Source organism: Nanorana parkeri, unplaced genomic scaffold (genome assembly GCF_000935625.1).
Source record: "Nanorana parkeri isolate BGI_ZX_2015 unplaced genomic scaffold, ASM93562v1 scaffold88, whole genome shotgun sequence".
Classification (NCBI taxonomy): domain Eukaryota; kingdom Metazoa; phylum Chordata; class Amphibia; order Anura; family Dicroglossidae; genus Nanorana; species Nanorana parkeri.
This window is the reverse complement of record NW_017306356.1, coordinates 2121778-2148652: the sequence shown is the minus strand read 5'-3', so window position 1 is coordinate 2148652 and position 26875 is coordinate 2121778. Positions and strand designations below refer to the sequence as shown.

General features: G+C 45.4%; 1 protein-coding gene across 1 annotated transcript in view; it reads left to right on the top strand.

Moving 5' to 3' along the window:
- SMOC1 (SPARC related modular calcium binding 1) overlaps nt 1-26875 on the top strand; it is a 349454-nt gene that overhangs the window by 193218 nt on the left and 129361 nt on the right. Inside the window, exon 5 of the mRNA XM_018552448.1 lies at nt 16614-16661. Within this exon, the coding sequence (XP_018407950.1) occupies nt 16614-16661 (48 nt within the window). The remainder of the gene's footprint in view (nt 1-16613; nt 16662-26875) is intronic.

The window sequence follows — 26875 nt, the reverse complement described above, 5'->3', positions numbered from 1 at the left end:
GGGAGGGTAGACGGAGCCACTGTCGCAGCAGCATGTGCGGTGAGGAGAGAGAGAGAGCCGCCGGCTTTCAGATGCAGGCCGAGCGGCTCTCCTCACTGTTCGGCGTGCTGCTGTGATAGGATGACAGGACATCACGATCTACCAGGGTAGATCGCGATCGACCTAATGGGCACCCATGTTCTAAGGATGCAGCAGCATGTGCGGTGAGGAGAGAGAGAGAGCCGCCGGCTTTCAGATGCAGGCCGAGCGGCTCTCCTCACTGTTCGGCGTGCTGCTGTGATAGGATGACAGGACATCACGATCTACCAGGGTAGATCGCGATCGACCTAATGGGCACCCATGTTCTAAGGAGTCCCGGAAATATTAAGAGATGGGTGGTAGGGAGAGGTTGGCTAGTACTTGGGGTAGGCCAGGCGGATGGACCGAAGTCGCTGATGAATAAAGCGCGGATAAATTGCATTCAAATTGCGACGTGATTTTCAAGGGATCACTAGCCATGGTACCCGACCGTGTGCGGATCCGAAGTGGTGTATACGTGAGGTCAGAGGAACACAATCTCCGGGCCAAGAGCAAGTCTTGTTTGTTACCCTTAACTGATGAGTGCGGAGTCGCAAGCTCTGGTCCGCTAGGAGGAGGGTATAGCCCGGTTCTATCTATACTAGGGAACAGGGTCAGATTTGAGTCACCGCACAAGATAACAGTGCCCCTGGCATCTGATTCCACCACTCTCGGGAGATGAGACAGAAAACATACCTGGCGGGAGTTAGGGGTATACGTTACCACGGTCACTTCCTGGTCTTGTAGCAGACCTTGGATCAATAGATATCTGCCTGAGGGGTCTCGGATTTCCTTCCGACTCTCAAAGCAGGTTCTGCATTGGAAACCAATGAGAACACCTCTGTGCTTTGTTGGTGCATTGGCCGTGAATACTGTTGGAAATTGCGGGAGGAAGTAGCCTGGCTCCGAGGACTGAGAGAAGTGGGTCTCCTACAGACAAATAACGTCATATTTAAGCGAGCGAAACTGTCTAAATGCCTTTATTGTCATTAACAAAATGTCTTTTGTTAGGGAATTGAATCCCTTAACATTAATTGATAAAAAAACTGAGAGGTGGCAGTGGTTACCTACAGACTGAAGCCAAATCAATGATAATGAATCCTGAAGGTATCCGGAATAGAACCGACTCCCGAAAATAGAGATCACCAGAAATGAGAAAAGTAAGAAAACCAAACATTACTCTGACCGGGCAAGTTGGGCCCAAAAAATGTTGGCTGCCAGCGCGCTCGGGCAGAACCAGGTCCAAAGGTTCTGTGAAGGCCAACCATCTGGATAACGCGGGGGTGCAGTGACTGCCTCGCTGAGGCTCATATAACAAATATAAGGCACGGTGCTGATAGAAAGTAAGTGTCGTTAATTAAAGGCAGAGTACAAACAAATTCTCGTCTGGATACAGTATGAATGTTATGGCGGAAGGGTGCCACCTCCAGGAGGGCTCTGTAGAATATTGGCGCCATGGAGGACCAGAAACGGTGGTTCCTTGGATGCAATCTACAAAGCAGTCAAAGGGGCACTAAGCCTCCGACGATCTTATAGTTTGTTATATAGTATATAAAAAAGAAATACAAAAATATTTCAAAACTTTGTCATATCAAAGGGGAAGAGAGAGAAAAAGGAACATCTTAAACAAGTACAATTATCAACGACTATCAAGTGCTAACCCACTTGTGGGCCCGTAAGCTAGGACATTTTAAGCAGTGAGCGATCAAGAATCATTTCCGAAACCACGTCACCTGTCTCAAGTACGATTCATCCGGGCAAGGTGGAGGACCGTTGCGGGCGATCTTCTGCAGACGAGGCGGGCCGTGATGACGGGTGAGCAGGTGACCAGAGACGGCCAGACTCAGCGCGATGTTGAGGGGTAGCTGGTGGATCAGAGTGGGCATCACCGGAGAGGCCTAAGTCCTCCAGCAGCGCTGTGGCCTCTGGAAAGGTGGTACATTGATAGGGAGCGCTTTTGTAGATGAACATCAAGTGGAAAGGAAATCCCCAGGATATAGAACGCCATGACGCCAGGGGCTAGGTCAGCATAAAACCTGATAGTCATGGCCCTGGAAGGAGAGAGAGGGGGACTTGCATGCCGCTTGTAATATAGCCTCCCTCGTGTGAAAATAAAGAAACTTCACTATGATGTCCCTGGGAGGACCATCCTTTTGCCTTTTTTGTCAGCGCTCTGTGGATCTTTTGGAATTCCAGGCGATCTACCGGGATCAATGGAGTCAGTTCTTGGAGCAGAGCAGTAATCGTTGCCTGGAGTTCCAAGACCGTCTCGGGAATACCTCGAATACGTAGGTAGAAGGAGGGAGCCGCTGTCACTTCAGGATGGACGAGCAGTGAGGAGAGAGAGAGCCACCCGGCCAGGATCTGACAGCCGGCGGCTCTCTCTCCTCACCGCTTGGCTATCCTGAAGTGACAGCGCTGAATTCACAAGAAAATCCTTTTCGCAGACAGGAGGAAATTAAGATTCTAGAGTCCACATTTATTTAAATAAGTTGACAAAACTCATTGATCACCGTCATGATTGATGATCACTTCACCCAGGGTGGCACATCAGAACCATATGATTTCCAGTACTTTTGGCCCCCTTTCATTCTTTGCCTCTCCATTTGTATGGCTGAATTGGCCTTCTAGAACATCCTGCTAATATGCTTGCTGCTGCTGTCACTACCATCCCTCAAATTTTTGTTTTTGCCTTTCTTTTCTTTAACCTAAGCAGCAATTGCCAAAGAAAACCCAGCGCCACAACCATTTGCGTTTTTCTCTTACATATGTCCTTATGCAGCTACCAGCTTTCGGTCTGCTCAATCGCCACCTGTCAGATCTGCATTAAAGAGCTGAGGGGAGTACTCTGAAAAACCTCAGCTCAGTGCTACAGGTCTGAGAGTTGGCGGGCAAGCAGGCTGGCAGGTGGGGAAAGAAGCTGGCAGCTGCATAAGGACATATGGAAGAAAAAAAAAGGAGGTGGCTGCAATAGGTGGTTTTACTCCAAACCACCAATTGCATAGAATCCAGCAGTAGAGTTGGAGCACATGCTTAGGGTGCCTGGCACCAGTTAAGCCCCTGGGTTTGTGCATTTTTTTAATTATGTAGCTGTATTGTGGACACCTATTAAGTGATTTTAAAGGATAAGTACAGTTATAAATATATTTTGGACGTTAAACTGGAAAATTTCTTTATGGCCAAGAGCTGCAATAAGTAAATACCTGCTGTAGCAGAAATGCCAGCTTAGAACTGGCCAGCCTTCAGTGCCCATGGCTCCAGCTTTCTAATGAAATGCCCAGAAATGATTTATAACTTCACTTATGCCCTAATCTTGTTATAAAACAGCCAGTACAATTTATAGATTGGTACTATGTACAAATAATGTTCTTTGTTGCAGATGCATTGCAAAATGATAACAATTACAAAGCACAGAAGACAGCATGAGTATTTAGGGGAATTAACACCTCTATTTCAGATGTGGAAGTGATGATGTGTTAATACCACACATTTTCCATATTTTTTTATGTTCTTTAATGACCCTGATATATGTAAAGGCCAATATAAATAAAGGCGGATATATGTATGTCCAATACTGATCACTGCTATAAACTGTCACCAGAATGACAGCTGTGCATGTGCCACACATATCACATACTCTTTGGAATCTGAGATGGCGCTTCGTTCACCAATGCATCAACAATGCCTCTTTATCTAGTTTTGTGATTGGTCTTTACTAATATTTCAAACAAAAGGAACCAATCATGTGCTTACTTTCCTTATTCGGTCTGCATCAGCAAAAACAAGAGTTGAACTGATCACCACCTCCTTTTGCTAAATTCACTGCTGTTAGGGTCATTAGATTGTAAGCTATACAGGCCAGATATTTGGAAGCAGTGCAGCTTTTTCAAGCACTGATTGCAAAATTTGAGCTTTGTTGGGATTAACTCCCTATGCAATTGTAGCTCTCGCCCCCGAAGGAGCCGCTGGATAAACAGGTTCTTCTGTCTCACCTTTGTCTTGATAAACCAATCAGGACAGATCCACAGCACACCAGCACACCTTGTGGGAGGTTTTATATCAAATTTAATAAGTAATTAAATAACTAGGCAAATTCTGCAAAGATTGGTTAGGATTAACTTGAATAATGGCAACTGAATAAATCAGATTTCACAACACCTCCAGAAATAACACACAACATAAATCAATGCAATAACGGTATACATATGCATAAATGTGCACCTATGTGGGTATAATTCAATAATAGCCACTGCACCTACAATCCTATCACTTCTCCAGCCAAACTGACAGTTCCCAAGTTAACTCATACACTGCATGATTGGGAAACTAACTGAGTCTGTATGTGGCACAGGCCTGTGTGTGTAAATCATTGAGGTGCTCTTAGGATAGTAACAAGTCACTAGTTAACAGCTGCTCACCATATCTAGGCAGAATAGTCTCTAGAGGTGGCCACAAGCATCCCCTGTGATTCCCAGCTTTCTGATCTCTCTCTCTCTTTCTGCAAATGAGAGATGTTGTTGCCGAGGGTAACCGCTATGTTGACTGATACCGCCGATTACTGCCTGTCACGGATGTCTATGACTGGGTATCTGGGCACGGCGCGTTTTTCTGGGACATTTAAGCATTGCACTTTCCAGGAGACCATTTTGAGGTCCACGATAAAAGCAGGGAATAGTTCAGTCGGGAAGGATCCCGAACCCAGGTGAGGGGAAGAAGAAAAGCGGAAAGCAAGAAGAAAAAGAGGAAAAGAGGGGGAAGACCAGAGGGATGAAGAAAAGAAAGGGAGGACCAATAGAAACAAAGTAAGGAGAGATAAAAAGAGAAAAAAAAGGGGGGCGGGGGGGCAGATAAGCATAAGTCAAAGGTGCACAAGAGCGAACAGAAACAAGACTGACAGCTGTTCTGGCGAGCGATGAGCTACCGTCTCAACCCAGAGTCCCCCAGAGGGAATCTCAACAATAACCCGGAGGTGTCAAGTACAACAGGTTGAGAGGGAACCCAGGCAGACCCTCCAGCCGTGAGCAGATGGCATTATAAGGCATACATTCACATGATATGTCAACCTGCAAATCCAGGAGGTCCAGTCTTAGACCCCCAACATGGGGGCCTTTCGTCCAGGCCACCCAGGATGGGGAGCACAGAGGCTAGGGAGCCACCACCAGCCTCTATGCCCCCCTCATAAAATGAGAGAAGAAACAAGGCACAGAAAAAAGCTTATCCAGTATAAAAAATGTAAAACAATCAACTTAGGTATGGTCAATGCCACAGGAGTTAGCAAGTAAAAAACAAAAAAATTACAGCAGTAACCAGCTTGAGATCCACCAGCAGCCGCCAGCAGGACCCCCATGGCCAGAGTAGTTCCAATAAGACCAGAAGGACGTCTATGTTCAAGACTCAGGATCCTGAGGAGCCAATGCAGATGGAGAAGGCCATCGCTGCAAACTCCGGTAGTGCCCAGGTCGAGGCTCCTGGGATGGAAGGGGAGGCGCAGTAAAAGAAGGCTGTCAAGGGTACCGCGCGCAGGTGTCCTCACACCGTATGCAGGTACCCCCACGGGAGGACCAAATGCGTGACCACACCAGACAAGGCTAATTGAGCTTATATACTGTATGTTTTATTTATACAGAGCAACACATAACACAAACCACAACCAACTAAATACACACCCAAGCACATACAAAAAGATAATATAAAGTAACCGAAACTAGGAGAAAACCGCAGAATTCCCACACAGGGGATGACAGGGCAGGAAAACCTGGGGGGCAGGGCAACAGGACTCAGGAACATAAGCAGGTAACAGGGCTCAGGACAACAAGCAGGTAACAGGGCTCAGGATTCGCAGGAAATGGCAACATGATACTGAAGCAAAATCCTGAGTGCAGGGAGGGAATAAATACCCTCCCAGGTAGTGATTAATCACTGACAGCTGGGAGAGAGCCACCGGTGAGGACTGGACCTCCAGCTGTGGTGGAACTATAAATCCTATGAGGCATTGCAAGATTCTCACAGCCACAGACATGGCTCACGAAGAGAGATGCATCATAGGATTTGGAGTTTCACCACAGCTGGAGGGCCGGCGGTTTGCTCCCCCTGCCTTAGATCTTACTCGCTGTACAAAGTTAAACGTGCTGTTATGCGCAACCGTCAGACATTTTACGAATACGGCAACAAGTGTGGCAGGCTTTTAGCCAACGCACTTAGGACACAAAGGACTCAAAACTATATCCCAGCTATTTCCTCTCTGGAAGGGGGCAAACTTCATGCTTCTTCAGCCAAAGCTGATACATTTCGAACATTTTACTCTTCCCTATATAACTTACGTCCCTCGTTGTCGGGGGATACACAGTCTTCTCGAGATGCGGCTATAGATGCTTACCTCGAGGCCTCGGGTCTCCATTCTCTGACGGTAGAGGAAAGCGAATGTCTCTCCTCCCCTTTGACAACAGAGGAACTTTCCGTGGCCTTATCTTCTACTCCAACTGTTAAGTCCCCCGGACCAGACGGCCTACCTGCCTCTTATTACAAATCCTTCCTCCCACAACTGTCCGTGCATTTTCTGAATGCTTTCAATGCTGTGGTGCGGGGCTTTCTGCTGCCAGTGGAACTCCTGTTAGCTTCCATATTGATCATACCTAAGCCTGACAAGGACCCCTTACACTGTGCCAATTACAGGCCGATTTCATTGCTCAACAGTGATCTCAAATTATTTACCAAAATTTTGGCCCTACGTGTTACACCAATCTTACAACGCCTTATTCATGTGGACCAAGCTGGATTTCTGCCTCATCGGGAGTCCTGGGACAACACTGTCCGTACCATTGATCTAATTCATCAGGCCAAGGTGATGGGGATTCACATAATGCTGATGTCGGCACATGCAGAAAAGGAGTTTGACAGGGTGTCCTAGGATTTCCTCAGTCGGGTTCTCTCGCATGTGGGCCTCCCCTTGCACTTGCAGACGTGGATTGGGGCTTTATATTCTTCGGCGACGGTTAGGGTTAATGGCCATCATTCCTCCACATTTTCTATTATGAATGGCACGCGTCAGGGTTGCCCCCTCTCCCCCCTGATTTTTGTACTTAACTTAGAACAATTCCTTTGTCACGTGCGGAAGAACCCAGATATCCAGGGACTGAGAGTGAGGGGGGACCCATCACAAACTGGCAGCATATGCCGATGACCTTCTTTTTTTACATAACTCAACCCCACATGTCCTTACCAAGCCTACTCTCGGAATTGCAGATATTTGGCTCCCTCTCCAACTTTAAAGTTAACTTACAAAAATCGGAAGCGCTGAATGTGTCTTTGCCTACACCACTTTTTAGACTACTCCGATCTAATTTCACCTTTAAATGGGCGACTCAGGCTATACGCTATCTGGGTATGTTTATTCCGTCGGATCTTGCCCATATATTCACACTGAATTTTCTCCCATTTCTGCGTTCTGTGCGCATGGGATAACAACACTGGAAGACAATGACATTTTCGTGGTTTGGACGCTGTAATGTTTTGAAAATTAATGTCATGCCCCGCTTATTGTATCTTTTCCAGACCTGACCTGTCCGTTTGCCCCGGCATTACCTACGTTCCATTCGTTTGGCTTTTATCCAGTTTATATGGCAAGGAAAATCAGCTAGGATCAGAAGAGACATATTGAAATGTGCTAAATCACAGGGCGGCATTGGTTTCCCAGACCCGGAACTCTACTACATTGCCACTCACTTGGCACGAGTAGTGGACTGGTGCAGGCATGATGAAGTCAAGTTGTGGGTCAATATAGAGCGGAAGACTGTGGATTTCCCGCTTCAGGGGGCTCCGTGGTTAGACTCACGTTTTCTTATCTCTTTACTTCAACATCCACTTGCTGGTCCTACCATTTTAGCGGTACGCAAATATTATGCAATGTGTGGTATATCCTATTTTCCCTCTCCTATGACTCCTATTATGGGTCACCTAGCATTCATCCCTGGTTTCACTGACAAGATCTTCCGTAATTGGCGGGCGAATGGACTAGATGTTGCTTATCAGTTTCTTCATGATGGCTGTTGGAAAACTGTCTCTACACATATAGAGGAATGCCATGTTCCTAGTCTGGACCCCTGGCGAGCCCAACAATTCTCCTACTTTCTGAGATCCCTACCTCATGCAGCCCGGTTCCATAGACCACGTACTGCATTTGAGGAGTTGTGTGTGGGTGGGGGCATGGTCCATGGGACGCTTTCATTGGCCTATACATTGCTATTGAACACTTTACCTGTCTCGGATTTATATTTCCTTCGTAAATGGGAGAGAGATCTCCAAATTACGTTCTCCGAGGCACATCTTAACAGGATTGTGTTCTTTGCTCATAAGACATCCTTATGTGGCAGATATCAGGTGACGACTTATAAGATCATGACCCGCTGGTATAGGATGCCTTCTGTCCTCTCAAAATTCTATCCACAACAATCGGATCGTTGCTTGCGTTGTCAGAGTCACACAGGCACCTTATTGCATATTTTTGGGAGTGTCCGTGAATCTGCCCCTTCTGGAACCAGGTTCTAGGGGTGATTCACCAATTGACGGGCTTCTCATTAACTGATAATCCCACAGCTGTTCTCTTGAACTTAACTCCGATGTCCAGGAAGAGGTATGGGAAATCACTTCTGCGGCACTTGTTGAGTGCGGCTCGAACATGTATCCCTTGTGTTTGGAAGTAATCTCCCCCCCACACCGACAACGGTTCACTGGCTCAACAGAGTATCTGAGATTAGGGAGATGGAAAACCTGACGGCAGCTTTAAGGGACCGAACAGAGGCCTTTTCCCAAGGCTGGTTTTACTGGGATCTGTTTGCTGATTCCTCGGAGTACAGGGTGTTGCTCTGACGGGTATAGCGGAGGAGGTACATCTGGTTCCTAGGCGAAGGTTCCTTTCTTTTCATCTCTCTCTCTCTCTCTCTCTCTCTCTCTATCTCTCTTGCTGTCCCCTTTTTCTTTCCTTTGGCTTTGGCCATACACTTAATCACTTGGCTCCTGACAGGCTCTGTAGAACATCCTCTATTCTGGGAGTGGTGTACTGGTCGGGAATGGTTCTACTGTTTAGCGTACGGTAGTCTATACATAAGCGAATAGAACCATTCTTTCGAACCACCACAATAGCGGATGAGTAAGGGCTCCTGGATTCTTGGATTATCCCGGTTCTCTTCAACTCTGCTAACTGTTTTCAGAGATCATCCAGGTCTCCCAGTGGGATTCGTTATGACCTTTCCCGGATAGGCTTGTCATCCTGAAGGTAGATGTGATGCTGTGTGCTCTTAGCACATCCCACATCAAACTCGTCTTTAGTGAATAAGTCTCACCATCAAAGAAGTTGAGATTGGAGTCTGTTTCTCCATTCTGGTGAGATGGGAGCATATTTGGGATAGAACCGCTCAGCAGGGATCTTTCTCTCTGCTCCCCTCACTAATTCGGTTGGTGAGAGGGGTGTGGCTGAGACCACCTGCCCTATTGGCATTCTTGCCTTCAAGATTACCTGAGAGTCAGATACGTTACATAGTTACATAGTATTTGAGGTTGAATAAAGACATTAGTCCATCAAGTCCAACCTATTAGGATCTCATTCTAGGAGTACCCGTACCCCTGTATATTACGGTCCCTTAAGTTGCATTCACTCACAGGAATCTTGCCTCTTCTTCAGTGTAGGGCCTTTGTGGAAATTACTTCTGGGATCAACTACACCCCAGGGTTCTCTTCACTATGTGAGCTGGTTTCTAAAACCACATAAGGGCCTGGTTGTTTCCAATTTAACTTGGCTGAAGCTCAAAAGCAAGTCACTTCTCCAGGTTGTAGGACCTTCTCTGGCCCCTCCAGTTAACCACAACCAACCTATTTCTACTGGCCCCATCCGCTGATAAACAGGCTGTAACATGGGGTGGACCTTCTCTGGAGTAGAGTTTACCTACTCCAGAGAAGTGAGAAGGCGGAGTCAGAAGACATCTCACTAGGTCAGTGTTCGTCCCCATCAGGACCGGCCTTAGGCCTTTAGGCGCCCTGCGCGAGAAAGCTTTACAGCGCCCCTCAGTGACCACACCCTTAGTTGCCACACCCTTTGACCACACCCCCCAACAACCACACCCATTTTTCGCAATATCCATACCATTTAAAAACTCCTATTTTGTTATGCCGCAAAGAAACATATTAAAAAGTATGATACAAATACAACTTTTATTCAAAGGTATTAAACTTGTAGGCGCAATAAAAGTATTCTTATCAAATAAAACAACAGGAGGCAAACAATAAATGTCAAACTAAAATAGTCTATACAAATAAAGTGTCAAGTTGTCATGCTGACCCTTTCTTCAAGTAAGTGCATCTAAAAAAGCAAAAATATAAAACAGAACACAAAACCTAGACTACATGGTAAATTAATGAATTACTATATGTGCAAATATCCGAAAAATGTATTCAGGCACATAATAATTTGTTTGAGACTGTGCGGCGGCCATGTTGGCCACCGGCGTGCTCTGTGAATGCGTGCCACCATCTTGGAGGCGTGGAGCATGACGTTACATGACGCCATGCATGCGTGGCGTCAGGTGACGCCACACGCCGATATTGGCCCCACCATCTTGGTGTATACCTAGATATACACCAAGATGGCGGCGCCCAGCACATGTGGTGTTATATGACGTCATGCGCCCTGCCTCCAAAACACGCCGATCGCTAAATCCAAAATAGCATATAAATTTGTTTTGTTTGATGAAACGTTTTTAGTTCATTTCATCTGAAATTAATTTTTTGTCTTCGCACATGTCTAATAATATGCGCGTGTGTGTGGGGGCTGTGTCCCCAGTTATTTACAAACACTGGAGTGATCAGACAATCGCTCCAGAGTTTTTCCCCTACTCACATGGAGGACCTGTAAATATCACTGATATTTATCGATCTCCCGCTCTGCCACGCACAGAGTCGCTGTCATCCTGAAACTGACAGGATGACAGCGGCTCCGCTCTCCTCCCCGCTCGGCCATCCTGGCAGCTGCAGGCGCGGCTTCTCTCCCCCTCACCGCTCTGCCATCCTGACAGCAGGCGGACGATGGAGCGCTGTCATGTCGGATGGCCAGCGGTGAGGTGGAGAGAATCCGCCCCGAGGACGAGCTGTGTCGGCCATCGGGCGCCTTTGTTGCCATGGCGCCCTTTGCGGCCCCACAGGTTGCACATGCCTAAGGCCGGCCCTGGTCACCATAATGACAGAGTTTCTGCTAGATCTGGGTGGTCGGGGACTCATGATAGCCAGGGTATCAAAGGTTCTGGGCTTCCCAGCAATGGCTGAATTAAATTCAAGTCTGACTTGAAGATACTCATCATATGGAAGCTTCTTGGTCTCAATGCCCCAAATCTCAAGGCTTTCCAACTTCGATAGAGGTAGGCGTTTCAAATAAAAGTCTCGGTATATCAAGGTCACTTGTGCACCTGAGTCTAGAAGGGCCTTTTGTGTAGACTCCCTTTACTTGAACAGGGATGATTGGAGAGGGGCCAATCAACTCATCTGGAAACTGCTTCTTTGAAACAATAGGGGAAGTAGCCCCAGTTGACTGTACTTTGCCTTTCTTTTTGCCCCGTGGTAAGTATTTCCGGTCTCCCAGTTGAGGTTCATGCAGTGGGTGTGCATTGCTATCCCCTAACAAAGAACCAGACAGTAAAGGAGAGGATCAGCAGGCAGTGTTTTGGGCAGAAATTTAGACCCTTCCTGTCTTTTTGTTTTGGAATTGAAGTTCGGAGCAAGCTGAAGTATTTGAGCGCCCAACTGGCTCCTTCATCGGGGCCCTTTGAAGTTTCCCGTCGGCTGGTCTGATAATAGTTCCTTTACGGCCTTCAGGACTTCTTCCTCTGACCTGTTAGCAGATCTCCTTTTTGGACACTGGGCTCTGAACTGGGCGATGGCATCAGGAGACCAGTGGACTGCTTTAGTCTGCTAGTTTCTAGCTCGTGTGTCTCCTCTGGGTCCTATTCACCCAAATGTGTCTTATGGGTTGCGCATAGGCATTTTCTTACCTTTGTACCAATTTCTCTGTGGTGCTCTGGCTCTGATTTTTCTCTTCTAGAAGAGCTTTCTCTTCCTGCACAGCTTGAATCAGTTCTGGGTACTTCAACTCACCTGTAGTATGTTCAGGTAATCAAGGGCCGCACAGTCTTGCTGGCTGAGTTTCAGATTTCAAATAGCTTCTGAGGGAGGTCCCTTTAAACTTTCGGTGATTCTCTGTTTCTTCTGCACTTCAGGGATGTCCCATTCAGCCAGAGCCTGCATTGCTTGTTCAACCCACTCTTCAAAAGTTTCCTCACCATCTAGTGTTGGCAGGTTTCCTGAACAAATTCTCAATCTTCGGTACCCAAAACTGGTGTAAGGAGGGTTGTTCTTCTGGCATTTTGACACAAGGTTTCCAATTGTGATGATGAACTCTGGTGCTATTGTGGCCAGCGGGCTTGACAGGGAGGCACTGTAAGTCGATGTCACTTGGCTTGTGCTCTCTGGGTTGTCAAGTGATCCGTTCGCCTGGATTAAATGGGCTTCCACATCACTGGTCAGTTGTACACTCACGCTCTGGAAACATAAAGGACTACCTTTCTTTCACTCTAAAAGAACATTGGTATGAGAGATACGCTGGGTTCACTTTAGTGTCTATTATTAACCCTTGCCAGTCAGGTGCCAGTGCTGTCAAGGCTTGAGGGCTCTGTTCCTCTGTCCATGTGTCAGCAGTAATGTCCATTGCTATGCTCAGCCCTAACTGGCTGCTATGTTCTTTATACCACTCTGCTGTTGTGTTTGGATCCATACTGCTGTCTCGTTTGTGCGGTTATCACTCTGCTTAAGAGATCAGGAGAAATCCCTGACGTGTAGCGCTCACCCCGAAGGAGCCTCTGGATAAACAGGTTCTTGTGTTTCACCTTGGTCTTGATAAACCACTCAGGATGGATCCACAGCACACCATCACACCTTGTGGGAGGTTTTATATCAAATCTAATAAGTAATTAAATAACTAGGCAAATTCAGCAAAGATTGGTTAGGATTAACTTGAATAATGACAACTGAATAAATCAGATTTCACAAACCCTCCAGAAATAACACACAACATATATCAATGCAATAACGGTATACATATGCATCAATGTGCACCTATGTGGGTATAATTCAATAATAGCCACTGCACCTACAATCCTATCACTTCTCCAGCCAAACTGACAGTTCCCGAGGATCAGTCCCAAGTTAACTCATACACTGCAGGATAGGGTCTGTATGTTGCACAGGCCTGTGTGTGTAAATCGTTGGAGTGCTCTTAGGATAGTGACAAGTCACTGGCTGCTCACCATATCTAGGCAGAATAGTCACCAGAGGTGGCCACAAGCATCCTCTGTGATTGTCAGCGGGTTAGAGGCAGAAGTCTGTATGCGAGGTAGCCACCCATACTAAGGTGCTCCTATCCAAGTAGGAATGTTATACGCTCACCTTGGAGTAGTGGCAACCATGACAGATAGGCAGGGTATCCAAATCGGCAGGCAAGTTCGTAGTGTAAACGTAATACCAGATCAGGGCAGGCAGCAATACAATCGAGGTCAAGTAACAAAGCGAAGGGTCAAAATACCAGGAAGTCTTACGAAAGGTAGGTAATTAACTAGAGGCAAAGCTCTGCAATAACCAAGCGCCATTTTGTGGAGGAAGTTGGTATTTATAGGCACAGGAGGAGAAGGGGGCATTGACTTCACTATTACAGGTGAAACTCGAATAATTAGAATATCGTGCAAAGTTCATTTATTTCACTAATGCAACTTAAAAGGTGAAACTAATATATGAGATAGACTCATTACATGCAAAGCAAGATAGTTCAAGCCGTGATTTGTCATAATTGTGATGATTATGGCTTACAGCTCATGAAAACCCCAAGAACCCCAAATCCACAACCTCAGAAAATGAGAATATTACATGCAATCAATAAAACAAGGATTGTACATAGCACAATATCGGACCTCTGAAAAGTACAAGCATGCATATGTACTCAGTACTTGGTTTGGGCCCCTTTTGCAGCAATTACTGCCATTACTTTTGCACAATATTCTAATTATTCGAGTTTCACCTGTATGCACTGTGTCTGCAACAGCATACACAGTGTGTGCACATTTCCCTAACAATATACTGTTGTCAGCAGCAGGGGGCACCAGAGGTATTACATGATCTACTGAGCTCTGCTGAGCTCACATCCTTGCTATCATCCTTGCTCAATGCCCGGCAGCGTGGGACCCGAAGCAGCAGCAGGCTCATGGACGTGACATGCTGGCTGTGCCCAGCTTTCTGATCCCTCTCTCTCTGCAAATGAGAGATGATGTTGCCGGGGGTAACCATTATCACTGGTGACTGATACCGCCGATTACTGGCTGCCACGGATGTCTGTCTCTGCAACTCCCACAAGTCTGTGTGCTCCCATAAACACTTTAGCATTGCTGAAAACTGAGCCAATTAAGTTTCTGTTACAATATACAGTCTTAAAATGGCAATGCTCTAAAAAGGGCAATGGCTATTAATCCCGCTACACAATAATTATTGCTTTGGCGTGTTGGACCCTCATGCTTGAAAGTGGTCATTCCAAGGTAATGGTATCTTCATCCCTCTTTTGACAAGTATAATGCTGGACTGTGGTCTGGTCTGTAAAAAATGGCTGTTTTTTATCACAGAAGTTCAGTTCTGATGATGGCAGTGTCACCTGACACTGCCATCCCTGTGATAACTGACCTTAATAGTAACCACCACTATGTCCCTATAGGGGAGACTACGCCTTACTTCCTGCCCCTCATCTCTGGTGCAGAATACGAAATTTCTTCAACAGCGACACAAACAGCAATAAAAACCCTTTTTCAGTAGAACGGGGAAGGTTTATAAATACTGCTAGTTATTTTTATTGCTGTCTGTATCACCTGTGGGAATTCTCCTCACTTCCTGTACTAGTGTGTTTTTTTGGGTATCCCAGGATATCACTGCACTTGGAAATGAGAGTAAATCTTCACAATGGAGATACAGACCCCAATTAAAACTTAAAGTAGAAATAAAGGCCAAACTATATACCAACTTTATTGTCTGTGCATTGTTTCTCAATGCCTCTCGTACATTTTCTAAAATATCCTTTATCCATTATCTAAATACCTTTATTTAATGCTTCTCTTTGTGGCCACAAAGCTTCAGCTTTAACTCCTCTTTAAACGGCTACTGCGACAGGTGGAAGTAAACTTTCTCCATGCCGTCAACTCCTTAGGCTGGGTTCACACCTAGGCGTATCGAATATGCGCGTTTGTCGCGCGTTTCATGTCGCGCGTTTTTTCCGAGGGCTACCTGGCTGTATTCCAATGGATACGCGCGGCAAATACGCCCCAAAGAAGCTCCTGTACTTCTTTGGGCTTAGGGCGTTTTGCAACGTGTTCCTACGTGCTGTAAAACGCCCAGATGGGAACCATGCCCATAGGCAATCATTGGTTTTCACATGTTGAGCGTTTTACAGAGCGTAAAATGTCCAGGTGTGAACCAGGCCTTAGAGCAGTGGATGCCAGAAAAGATAGAACATTTTTTTTTTAGCAAAAAGGTATTGCATTTTATTATTAATTGGGCAACGAGGAGCACTAGGGAAGCAACATTTAGGCCTCACACACAGGCAAAATGGCAATACTACGTGCAGATCGTGCTTATTTCTCGCATAGCTGCTTGCAGCTGGTTTGTAGAAATCAATGATAGGCTGTGGCTTCAACCTTTGTGACTTTTCCTTCTAGTTTAACAATAGTTTGTTTCCATTTCCCACTCCTACCATACACACCTAACCTTCTTACCCTTTTCCGCCCTGTTCAAACAGAAACTTGGTTTCCCTGGGTTTTAAGAGACCCTCCTTGCTTAAAGGAGAACTATGGGGTCAGGGCTTTTCCCCATAGTTCTCCTTAGGTTAACGGGAGGACACAAACTAGCGTCCTCCCGTTACCCTAAGCTCAGTATACCGCGAGCTACGGCTCGAAGTATACTAAGACGCCGCAGCCGGAGCGGATCCCGACATCGATGTCGAGATCCGCCCAGCTGCAAGATTGACAGCTGGCTCTGCCTATCTAGAGGCAGAGCCAGCTGTACACGCCCCTTCCCCCGTCCGTTCCGTCAGTCAGCGCTGGGAGATCGGAGCGGGGAATTCAGCCCCTCCCCTGTCACGGCAGAGAGCCGTGACAGGATCGAGAGTTGAGCGGACGCCGGTATATGTTAGCTCACCTCCTGATCTACTGAGTCGACCTGTGACAGTCTCATTGTCACAGGTCGGCTAGAACTATTCGGTGAGTGAAAAGCACTCACCTCATAGTTCTACTTTAATACAGCTATATGCTGATGCATGGCAGGCATGTACTGTATATGCCTTTATTTATGAGGCCTGTTTATTTCTAGCAGACGATTAACAGTGCAATAATCATCTTATATGACAGAAAAGCTCTAATGCTAACTTTTTCAAATATCACAAATACCTCTGTCTTGTTTTATATGATGTTGCATTTTTCTTTTCCTTGCAGGTTCAGTAACAGATAAGCCCTCAAGCCAGGGTAACTCAGGCAAGAAAGGTGAGTGAAGTTCTATGATGTGCTGTGAATTGTCAGTCCACAGCAAACCTATTTCCGTATAAATTTATGAACATTTTAAAATATAAATATATTCTATCATGGGCAGATCTATCACCATAACAGGCTGTGTGTCTACCACAGGGGCCCTACAGTATAGGAATCTCAGTGCATCCTGAATGAATAGCAGTTTTTCTGGACAGCAATGGCATATAACAATCTATGATAAGAAAATATATAAATAAAAGTGCCTTGCACTATGAAAATATTTGGCATAACATGGGGCTATTGAATACTTTAGAAAGTTTGTGCATTTAAAATGGAATTTGGAAATTCAGGGACCTTTCTAATAAATTTGAATCTACCTTTACTATTTTTTATCATTTATATTTTCTAATCAGATGAAGTCACTTCATTATAATATAGATTACTGTGATTTACAATGATCTCAGTTACTATCCTAACACAGATTGCCCACATAATTCAGTATCCTGTGTATTAGGGAGACATTTGCCTACTGCTGTAAAAATCTAAAGGTCCAATATATCAAAAAATACTATATTCTAGTATCCATATGTGGTTAATACTTGTAATAATAGTGTTCAGTATATGTATCCTTTTTTTATTTTACAGGCGTTTACTTATAATTTTCTACACATACATGCAGGCCAAGCTGTTCAGCAGAAGTAACAGTTACAGTGATTGTGACAAACTATATAACACAGGGTGCTTACGATGGTTAGCTTTTATTCATAAACTCTAAACCTTTAAGACGATCATGTTCATAAGGTGATAATGCTGATGCACATTTTCACTGCAGAGCACACAGCGTTGTCACCCTGTTAAAGGAGAGGGAAAAATAACATATCTAGTCAGGTTTAATAGGTACTAAAACTATGTTACAGGATAACTGCTGTTGTTAATGCTAGTGATAGACACACAGTATGCTGTTTTAAAATGTCACGTGGCTTGGTAGCTGTGTGACAGTCTGTTTGTGTGGAATCGCCAGTCATATAATACTGACAAATGGCAGTGGGACATGTATAGCTAAGAATGTGATTAAACGAGTTTAAAGTGGACCTCTCAGTAACATTACAAGTCTTCATGGAAACATTCTTAAAATGTCAATAGACAACAAGAGTGCATTTTTATTTTACATTTTCTACCCTTTATCAATAAAAAGCCAGCGTTGAGTCAAGTGACTTTGCCTAGGCTCAGTCTGCTACAAGCAGGACGACACATTTCCTCTTCTCCCCCAGTGATCAGACTGCATCATTGTAACTTTGCAGTAAGTCTCACAAAACATTCACATCTCCATCTCAGATAGATAGACATATACTGTATATAAAAAAAACACACAGTATGCAATAGGGGGGCTTAAAAAAAAGCATATAGGACACTTTTCAGATGGCACAGTCCTCTCAAAACAAGCTGCACCTAATTCATGAAAACTTTGCAACAGTTTTGGTTGCAGTTCAGGGCCATCTTTAATGTGAAGCAAAAGGGCCAGTTGCCCTGGGCCCAGTCATTGTTGTGGGGCCCAAACAGGGCCGTCTCTAATGTAAGGCTGCATAAGCAGCCATCTGAGGGGACCGGGGGGGTTGAAGGAGGAGGGTAGGGAAACAATGCACCTGTGTCGCACCTTGCAGTGGCCCTGAGCCCCACTTCTCCATGCTCAGGTGTCGCATTCCACCAGTTGCCTGACCATCAAAAAAATGGCCGCCACCCCCATCACATGACCCAAGCCCGCTCTCTCTGTTGCATGTTGTGGGGGCTGCTCACCTTCTGGCCCCGCCCCTTCAAGCGCTGCTGTCAGTGAGTGGATGTCGGAAGGGAGAGCAGGAGGCTGGGACGTGATTGATGGCGGTGAGACCGTGGCAGGGTGATGGGGAGAGGGCGGCCATGCGGCTGGAGATGCAGATCAGTGTGAGGTTGGAGAGGAGATGGGAAGGAGCTGCGGCTGCTGGAAGGTGAGGGAAGGGGCTTTGATGGGGTCACATAACTTGCCTGTGTGCTGCTTCTCTGACCTGTCATTACACCAATGCTATATACAATGCATCATTACACCTGTTACTGCCCCCTCCCCCCCCATAATATATACAATGTATCATTACACCTGTCACTACCCCCATGCTATATACAATTTATCATTACACCTGTCTCTACCCCCATATTATATACAATGAAGGGAATTTATCAAAACTGGAACAGACAAGATCTGGAGCAGCTGTGCATGGCAACCAATCAGCTTCTCTATTTCATTTTCAAATCTTAACTGAACAAACTGAAGAGAGAAGCAGATTGGTTGCCATGCACAGCTGCTCCAGATTTTGACTGCACCAGTTTTGATAAATTCACCCCAATGTATCATTACACCTGTCAGCAAGAAATTGTTTGCCCAGGGTCCATTCACTATTAAAGATGGCTCTGTTGCAGTACCAACATGGGCAACAGATTTAGGTAATTCTTATTAATTCCACTTTAAGAACTTGTTGCTATGGTTGCAACAGATTACAAAAGAATTACCACCAGTTTACAGATTAGGAAACTGGCAGTAATGAATAACTCTGATCTATCTGTGAAGGTTCTCATTCATCCAGGTCATGGTAGATCTGTAAAAAATAAGTCAAGCCAACTGGACTTGCTGTATTTTTCTTGAAGACGTTTCACTGGTCATCCAACCAGCTTTCTCAATTCAGAATTACTTGTACAAAAAAATATCTGGGAATAAATATGGTGAATGTTGCTCCAATCCACATAATCTGTTAGTCACAACCAGGTGTTGATTGCATTTGCATAATTGGAGTCTTAGAATCCTTTCAGTATTTCCCTTTGTTAAGTATTCTTGTTAGCATGTTCTCCCCATTCAGGTAGTATGCTCCTCAAGTGCATTCATACTTGTTAGTATATTCTCCCCATTCAGGAAGTATGCTCCACAAGTGCATTCAAGTACCTTAACTAGTAACAAAAATGTAGCTTATTTTGTGCAGTCAGCTGTAGATCATCAAATCATTTCTGAATTCATGCTGACAGTGTCCTTCTTTCTGGAGGGTGGCTACTTTTGTTCCCCATGGTCCCTGTGTGTGTTGTAAAGTAGCCACCGCTCCAAGTTTGCGCCAATGATGGACTACAATTTTACGTTTAGTTTATTAATTTGTATTGAGAGTATAGTCCATCAAGGGAGCGAGATGGGAACGGTGGCTACTTTACAACACAAACAGGGACCATGGGGAACAACCATAGCCACCCTCCAGATGGAAGGACACTGTCAGCACAAATTCAGTGATGATTTTTGGATCTACAGCTTAGTAATCCACAGTAAGTTACATTTATGTTAATAGTTAAGGTAATTGAGGGCATTTTTAAGATTTAAAGTGGACCTTTACCCCTTTTTACTAAAAATAACTCCCTGCATGCTTATTTAACCGCTTGAAGACCAGGTGTTTACACCCCCTTCCTGGCCAGGCCATTTTTCAGTATTCAGTGCTGCAGTACTTTGACTGACATTTATTCCGTCATGCAACGCTGTACTGAAATTAATTTTATACCATTTTTTGGGGACACATAGAGCTTTCTTTTGGTGGTATTTAATCACCACTGGGGTTTTTATTTTTCACTATATTTAGGAAAAATTACTGAAAATTTTGAAAAGAAAATTTATTTTTTTTACATTATTTATTATTTTTACCCAATTTTTTGGTAAAATATAAAAGACGAGTTCGCATCGGGTAAATGGACACCAAACATGTCAAGCTTAAAAATTGTGCACACCTGCAAAATCGCACAAAACTACCATATCCAAAATTGCCCATAGGCGACGCTTTAAGAGATTTTACCGCTCATCAGTTTTTAGTGTTATCAGCGATTGACGGCCGTAAAATTATTTCTCTGACTGCGATGTTCGCAATCGCCGTTACGCATGTTTGCATGAGTGTATGTATGGGTGGTGACTTTAAAACATTTTGTTTTATTGAATTCTTTTTTATGTGACTTTTGTAATTATTATTATTTTTTGGAAACTTTAATTTTTTTTCCTTTTTTTTTTTCCCCCACTTAACTTTATTGCTCTCAGATAGGGGGCTAAGAAACCCCCTATATAAATCGCTTCTCAGCCTTTTGGCTAAGATCAAGTGTAGTATCTGTTCTTATCAGTTGTTGGAGGGGAAAGGATGCTGCTGCCCTATGGGAGAGCATTTGAGTACCCTCTGGCGTAATTGGTGGGTGTCAGAGGACGGTTCGTTCTGCTGCTGGTTGCGTCAAGCTCTGAGGTTTATGGGTAGACCCCAGACAGCAGAAGGACCCCCGATGGCACTACCTTCTGGTAGGAGCAGAGAATCACTTGGTCTGGCCGGAGGGTAGGGAGGCGGCAGAGCCTGTGGTGTTGTGCCCCCTGGGGGTGGCGTGTGACAGGTCCTCGTTATGGAGACATCATGGGTCTCCAAGACCCCTAATGTCACCTAGGGACCCCCAAAGAAGCTGATGAAGCAGAGATCTGCTTCATCAGCTTCTCTCCAGCGTCTGAAGCTGGAGAGTGACACAAGAATGCGGAAGTGATGTAATATACATCATTTCCGCATTCTGACATCGGAGAGGGGACCGGAGGGAGATCGGTACACGATCTCCTTCTGATCCTCTGTGACAGAGGCACTCTGCTGGTCCCTAGGTGGGCGCAGCTGAGCGGACATCTAAAGACGCCCACTCAGATCTAGAGAGCTCCCGGACGGCCGTTTTTTTACAATGGCCGGCCGGGAGGTAGTAAAAATCACCTTACATTCACTAGTTTAAAAAACTTGTTTTTCATTTACTTACAAATAGAGTTCATCTACTTCCTGGTCAAGTTATTGCACAAATTATCTAAGTGTCAAGGTTTTGCATCTTGGGAAGGTTACATCATCAGAGCATTGATGGGAAATCTCATCTGTAATCTCATGAGATCTTAGGGAAAGGCATTTTCCTCCCCTGAGATGATGTGCATGGTCACATGTGCTAGTCACATGTCTAGTCACATGTGCCAGAGTTCCAGGAAGTAAACGGAGAGCTAGTAATCTGCCCTTAGTTAACATGGCCACTGTCTGAAGACTGGGAAAGAAAAGATAAATAAGGGATGCAAAGAATTAGGGATGCACCAATACAGGTTTTTCGGTATCAGGTATGAGTGATTTGGGTGGGCTTAAAGACCCCTTTCTTGTAATATCTATCCTCGTCCGAATTCACCTCAAGTTGTCAAGTCAAGTTGTCATGCATGCACGGGAAGAATCAGACTGACACGCTGTATCAGATGCAAAGATACTTCTGCTTTATTACACAGGTCACAAAGCTTATATAGATTGAGGAAGGGGAGTTCTCGTGGTTAGTATGGATACATGCTTCAATTGGCCTCTTGTTCTTCCGGGCTTGTGGCCTCTTGCCGTTCTTTCAAGTTGTCTTTGCTTGCTGGCATGGTTAGTAGATGCAGGACTGGTATGGGATCTTCTGTTACCATCTCTCCTTCTGCTTCACGTGTACCACTCGCAGCTTGCTTGGCTGCAAGGTCCGCCAGGTGATTGCCACGGGCTTCTTGTGAGGTGAGTCTGCCATGTGCTTTCACCTTTAAGATGGCTACTTGAGTTGGTAGGAGCAATGCATCCATCAGATCCTTGATTGCCAAACTGTGTTTTACCGGCGTTCCTGCTGCTGTCAGGAATCCCCTGGCTTTCCATATGATTCCAAAATCATGGGCCACTCCAAATGCATATCTTGAGTCTGTGTGTATGTTCGCTCTTTTTCCTTCAGCCAGTCTGCACGCTGTAGTCAACGCCTGTAGTTCTGCCTCTTGTGCGGACATTGTTGAGGGCAGGGCTTCAGCTTGCAGGACTGTATCTTCAGTGGTCACTGCATACCCCGTATGGTATCTTCCTTGTGCATCAGCAAACCTGGAGCCATCTACAAAGATCGTCAGATCAGGGTCTTGCAGAGCTACTTCACTCACCGTAGGGAGGTGTGTGGTTTCCATTTTCATCAGTTCAAAGCAGTTATGTGGGGTGTCTTCTGGATCATCAGGTTGGGGTAGGTCCTGTATTGTAGTGTGTATTTTAGGGACTGCCCGTGTGATCCAGTTTAGCTCTTCCTTGTGTACTCCAATCTCTTCCAGTTGTTCTTGAGCCATCTGGGCCCAGTCCTTGACCATGGGCCCGAGCTCCTTCCTTGTAGTGGGCGTGTAAGGGGGCTGGTTCTTGGTACACCATCCACGCCCACGCAAGTGATGTCTAAGTCAGAGAGGTATGAGCTGCTCGCGAGGTCTTCAGCTCGTATCACGCTTCTGGCTGCACCCGTGTCCACGAGAAAAGTAGTAGGGTGTCCCTCTATGGGTAGGGTCACCTTAACTAGGGGGCCGTGCATTGTATGTGTGCTCGTGGCCATGCAAGGGGAGGGGGACACGGGCTTGCCGACATCCTAACGCACCATGTTCAGGTGCGCAGGCTCCGGTCCGGGTGCCTGTGGGTAGTAGTTCTGGCCATGGTTGTAATTTTGTGGGCCCCCCTGGTGGTAGGGCGGACCCTGGAACTTGGGTGCCAGTAACCTTCTGGGGCGTCTCGGGGCTCTACACTCCCTCTTCATGTGTCCTGGTTTTCCGCAGTTAAAACATGTGGGTGGAGGTCTGGGTGGGTCTGACTCACTAGTGTACATGAGCGGGGTTGCTTTCTTAGGCTGTGCAGATTCAATGCCTTTAGCTACCAGGAATAATGTATCTAGCGGTATCACGCGATACTCTGGTCTTGAGATGACAAGACTCTTTCTGATTGATTCCTTCAGTCCCGTTACAAAGGCTGATGACAGCATCTGACTGTGTATTCCTTGTGGTTCGGCTGTCGGTAGGTACACAACCCGAGGCCCCACGTTGGGCGCCAGATGATTTGGGTGGGCTTAAAGAAGACCCCTTTCTTGTAATATCTATCCTCGTCCGAATTCACCTCAAGTTGTCAAGTCAAGTTGTCATGCATGCACGGGAAGAATCAGACTGACACGCTGTATCAGATGCAAAGATACTTCTGCTTTATTACACAGGTCACAAAGCTTATATAGATTGAGGAAGGGGAGTTCTCGTGGTTAGTATGGATACATGCTTCAATGCTTTATTAGGTATTGCGTTTAGTACAGATAATCGCTTAATACATTTTAGTTCCTTATAAGGTGTTCTTCTATATCTTCCTATTTCATCTTTACTCTTGTCAACAAGGGCGTAGGACAAAATGGAGGCGCCATCTTAGTTTCTTCAAGCTGCACACGAAGGGAGGGGTTGAAGGGCTGGAGAGTAAAATATCTTATCTTTGCTTAAGGAAAATGCCACACATATAGATAAACATATCAGAAGAGAACAATGGACATTTTATATAATGCTCTATATCCATCACATGAGTACCGATATTTATTTTTTGGTACTCCTTGATACAGAATACCGATAACAGAAGTCCCATTAAGGAAGACAGGTGGCGTGTAATGACTCGCCACCTGGGTTCCTGTTTGCGGGGAGGCGTGTAAAGACTCACCACCTGGCTTCCCGATTAGCAGGGAAGCCGTCTCCATGCCCCTCCCGTCACCAGGTGACAAGGGAGCATGGAGCCGGCTTTCTGGCCAATCAGGAAGCCGGGGGCGCGTAATAACTCGCCACCTGGCTTCCTGATTGGCCAGCTTCTGGGCCAGTTAGGAAGCCAGGCTGCAAGTCATTAAATGATGCCCGGTTTCCTGATTGGCCAGGTGACGAGGAAGCATACAGCAGGCTTTCGGGCCAATCAGGAAGCCGGGGGGTGGGTAATGACTCGCCGTCCGGCTGCCTGATTGGCTAGCTTCCTGAGCAATCAGGATGCTAGGTAGCAAGTCATTACACGCTGCCCGGCTTCCTAATTGGCCAGGAAGCCGCCTCCACGCTCCCTCGTCACCAAGTGATGCGGGAGCATGGAGCCTGCTTCCTGGCCAATCAGGAAGCGGGGCAGCATGTTATGACTCACTTCCCGGCTTCCTGATACCGTAAGTTCGGGTATCGGGCTAGGCATCTGAGCATTTGAGCGAGTACCCGTCTAAATACTCGGTATCGGCACCAATACCTATACTAGTATCGGTATTGGTGTATCCCTACAAAGAATACAAAGCCTGCAATTATCTAGAAGTATGTGTTTGTAGATTGACAATACTAAACATTTCTAGAGGTGTGTTTGTTGTTATTTTAAAAGAAATGGGTAACGTTCCTCTTTAACTCCTGAGTTTAGTGTCACTTTAAAAGAGAACTATGAGATAACCTTTTTTTCCCCATATTTCTCTTTAGGGTTATGGAAGGACATATACTAACATCTTCCCGTGACACAAAACTCAGTATATAGTGGGCTACTCCCTGCTATATGCTGAGAGCACCGCAGCCGGTATGGATCCCAACAATGCTGTCGAGATCTACCCAGCTAGCTGATTGACAGTGGGTTCTGCCTATCAGTCAGCGCTGGAGGATCGGAGAGGGGAGGGGGGAATGCCTGTGGCGTGCGGTAACTGACAGTCAACGCTCTCTGCAGGGAGATGATCGGGAAGTGAGCGAGCGGCGGTAGGTTTTCACTCACTTCCTGTTCAATAGAGCCGACGTCTGACAGTTTCAATGTCACACGTCAGCTCCAACTATGGGGATGAGTGTAATTCACTCACCCCATAGTTCTTCTTTAAATAAAAGTTTTTTTTTTTTCATTTTGTCTACAAAACCAGAAAGCAAACAAATAAAAACCTAAACATGTGTAGCGCGTGTTTGGATACTGTTTGGATAAAGGATCCCTTGATTGGGTTGACACTAAGAGCTTTGAAAAATGGCCAGCGAGCACTCTTATTAGCAGATTCACTGAAAGAAGCCTGCTTAGTTCATAAAGAGTGGAACAGGTTGCAACTTCGAGACAGCGTGGTCTACCATAGGGGCTCGGAAGATAGATTGCAACTATTGCGTCCAGAAAAACTGTGCGGAATACTTTGCATGATGAGCATAGTCACTTGGGGCCTGAGAGAACTTTTAGCTGGTGCGACACATATTCTATTGGCCTTGCATGAGAGCTGAAGTTGAAATTTACTGCCACTTCTGCTTGCGATGCATTCAGAAGAATAACCTGCCCTCCAGAACTGCTCCATTTATATTGTCTGTTCTCTTGTATTTCACACAGTTAGACAGTCAGCCACAACCTGGTATTCTATTGTTATTATTAATTGTTGCTTCATATTGCCATAGGTTTCTGTTATCTGAAATTCAGGGCTAGGTGCACATAGGGCCGCAGCTAACGATTATTTTCAAAATGGATTAGTTAGCCAATTATTAAGTTCGATTAATCGGTTATTCGGATTTAAAAAAAATAAATAAAAACAAAATGGCTCCTGTGATGGACTACTAGTTTGTATTGAGATTGTAGTTCATCACAGGAGCAAGCTCTGAGCGGTGGAAGTAAAAAAAAAAAAGTGTGGTGCCCAATATAGTGAACAGGAAAGTGTAAAATTATATAGCGCAAGGGAGAATACCACCAGCTATAGAGGAATACAACAAATCCCAGCAATAATACATTATACAGAGGCGCAATGCAGAATACCACCAGCTATAATGTAATATTGCTGGGATTTGTTGTATTACTCTATAGCTAATGGTATTCTGCATTGCGCTGTATAATGTAATATTGCTGGGGTGTGTTGTATTCGTCTATAGCTGGTGGTATTCTGCATTGCGCTGCATAGAGGAATACAACACATCCCAGCAATAATACATTATACAGAGGCGCAATGCAGAATACCACCAGCTATAATGTAATATTGCTGGGATTTGTTGTATTACTCTATAGCTAATGGTATTCTGCATTGCGCTGTATAATGTACTATTGCTGAGGTGTGTTGTATTCCTCTATAGCTGGTGGTATTTTGCATTGCGCTGCATAGAGGAATACAACACCCCCCAGCAATAATACATTATAGTATAATGCATTTTTGCTGGGATGTGTTGTATTCCTCTATAGCTGGTGGTATTCTGCATTGCGCCACTGTATAATGTATAATGTATTATTGCTGGGATTTGTTGTATTCCTCTATAGCTGGTGGTTTTCTGCATTGCGCTGTATAATGTATTATTGCGGGGATTTGTAGTCCTCTATACAGCGCAATGCAGAATACCACCAGCTATAGAGCTGTGGTTCCCAACCTGTGTAATCTCAGGACCCAGGTTTGTCCTTGGTCAT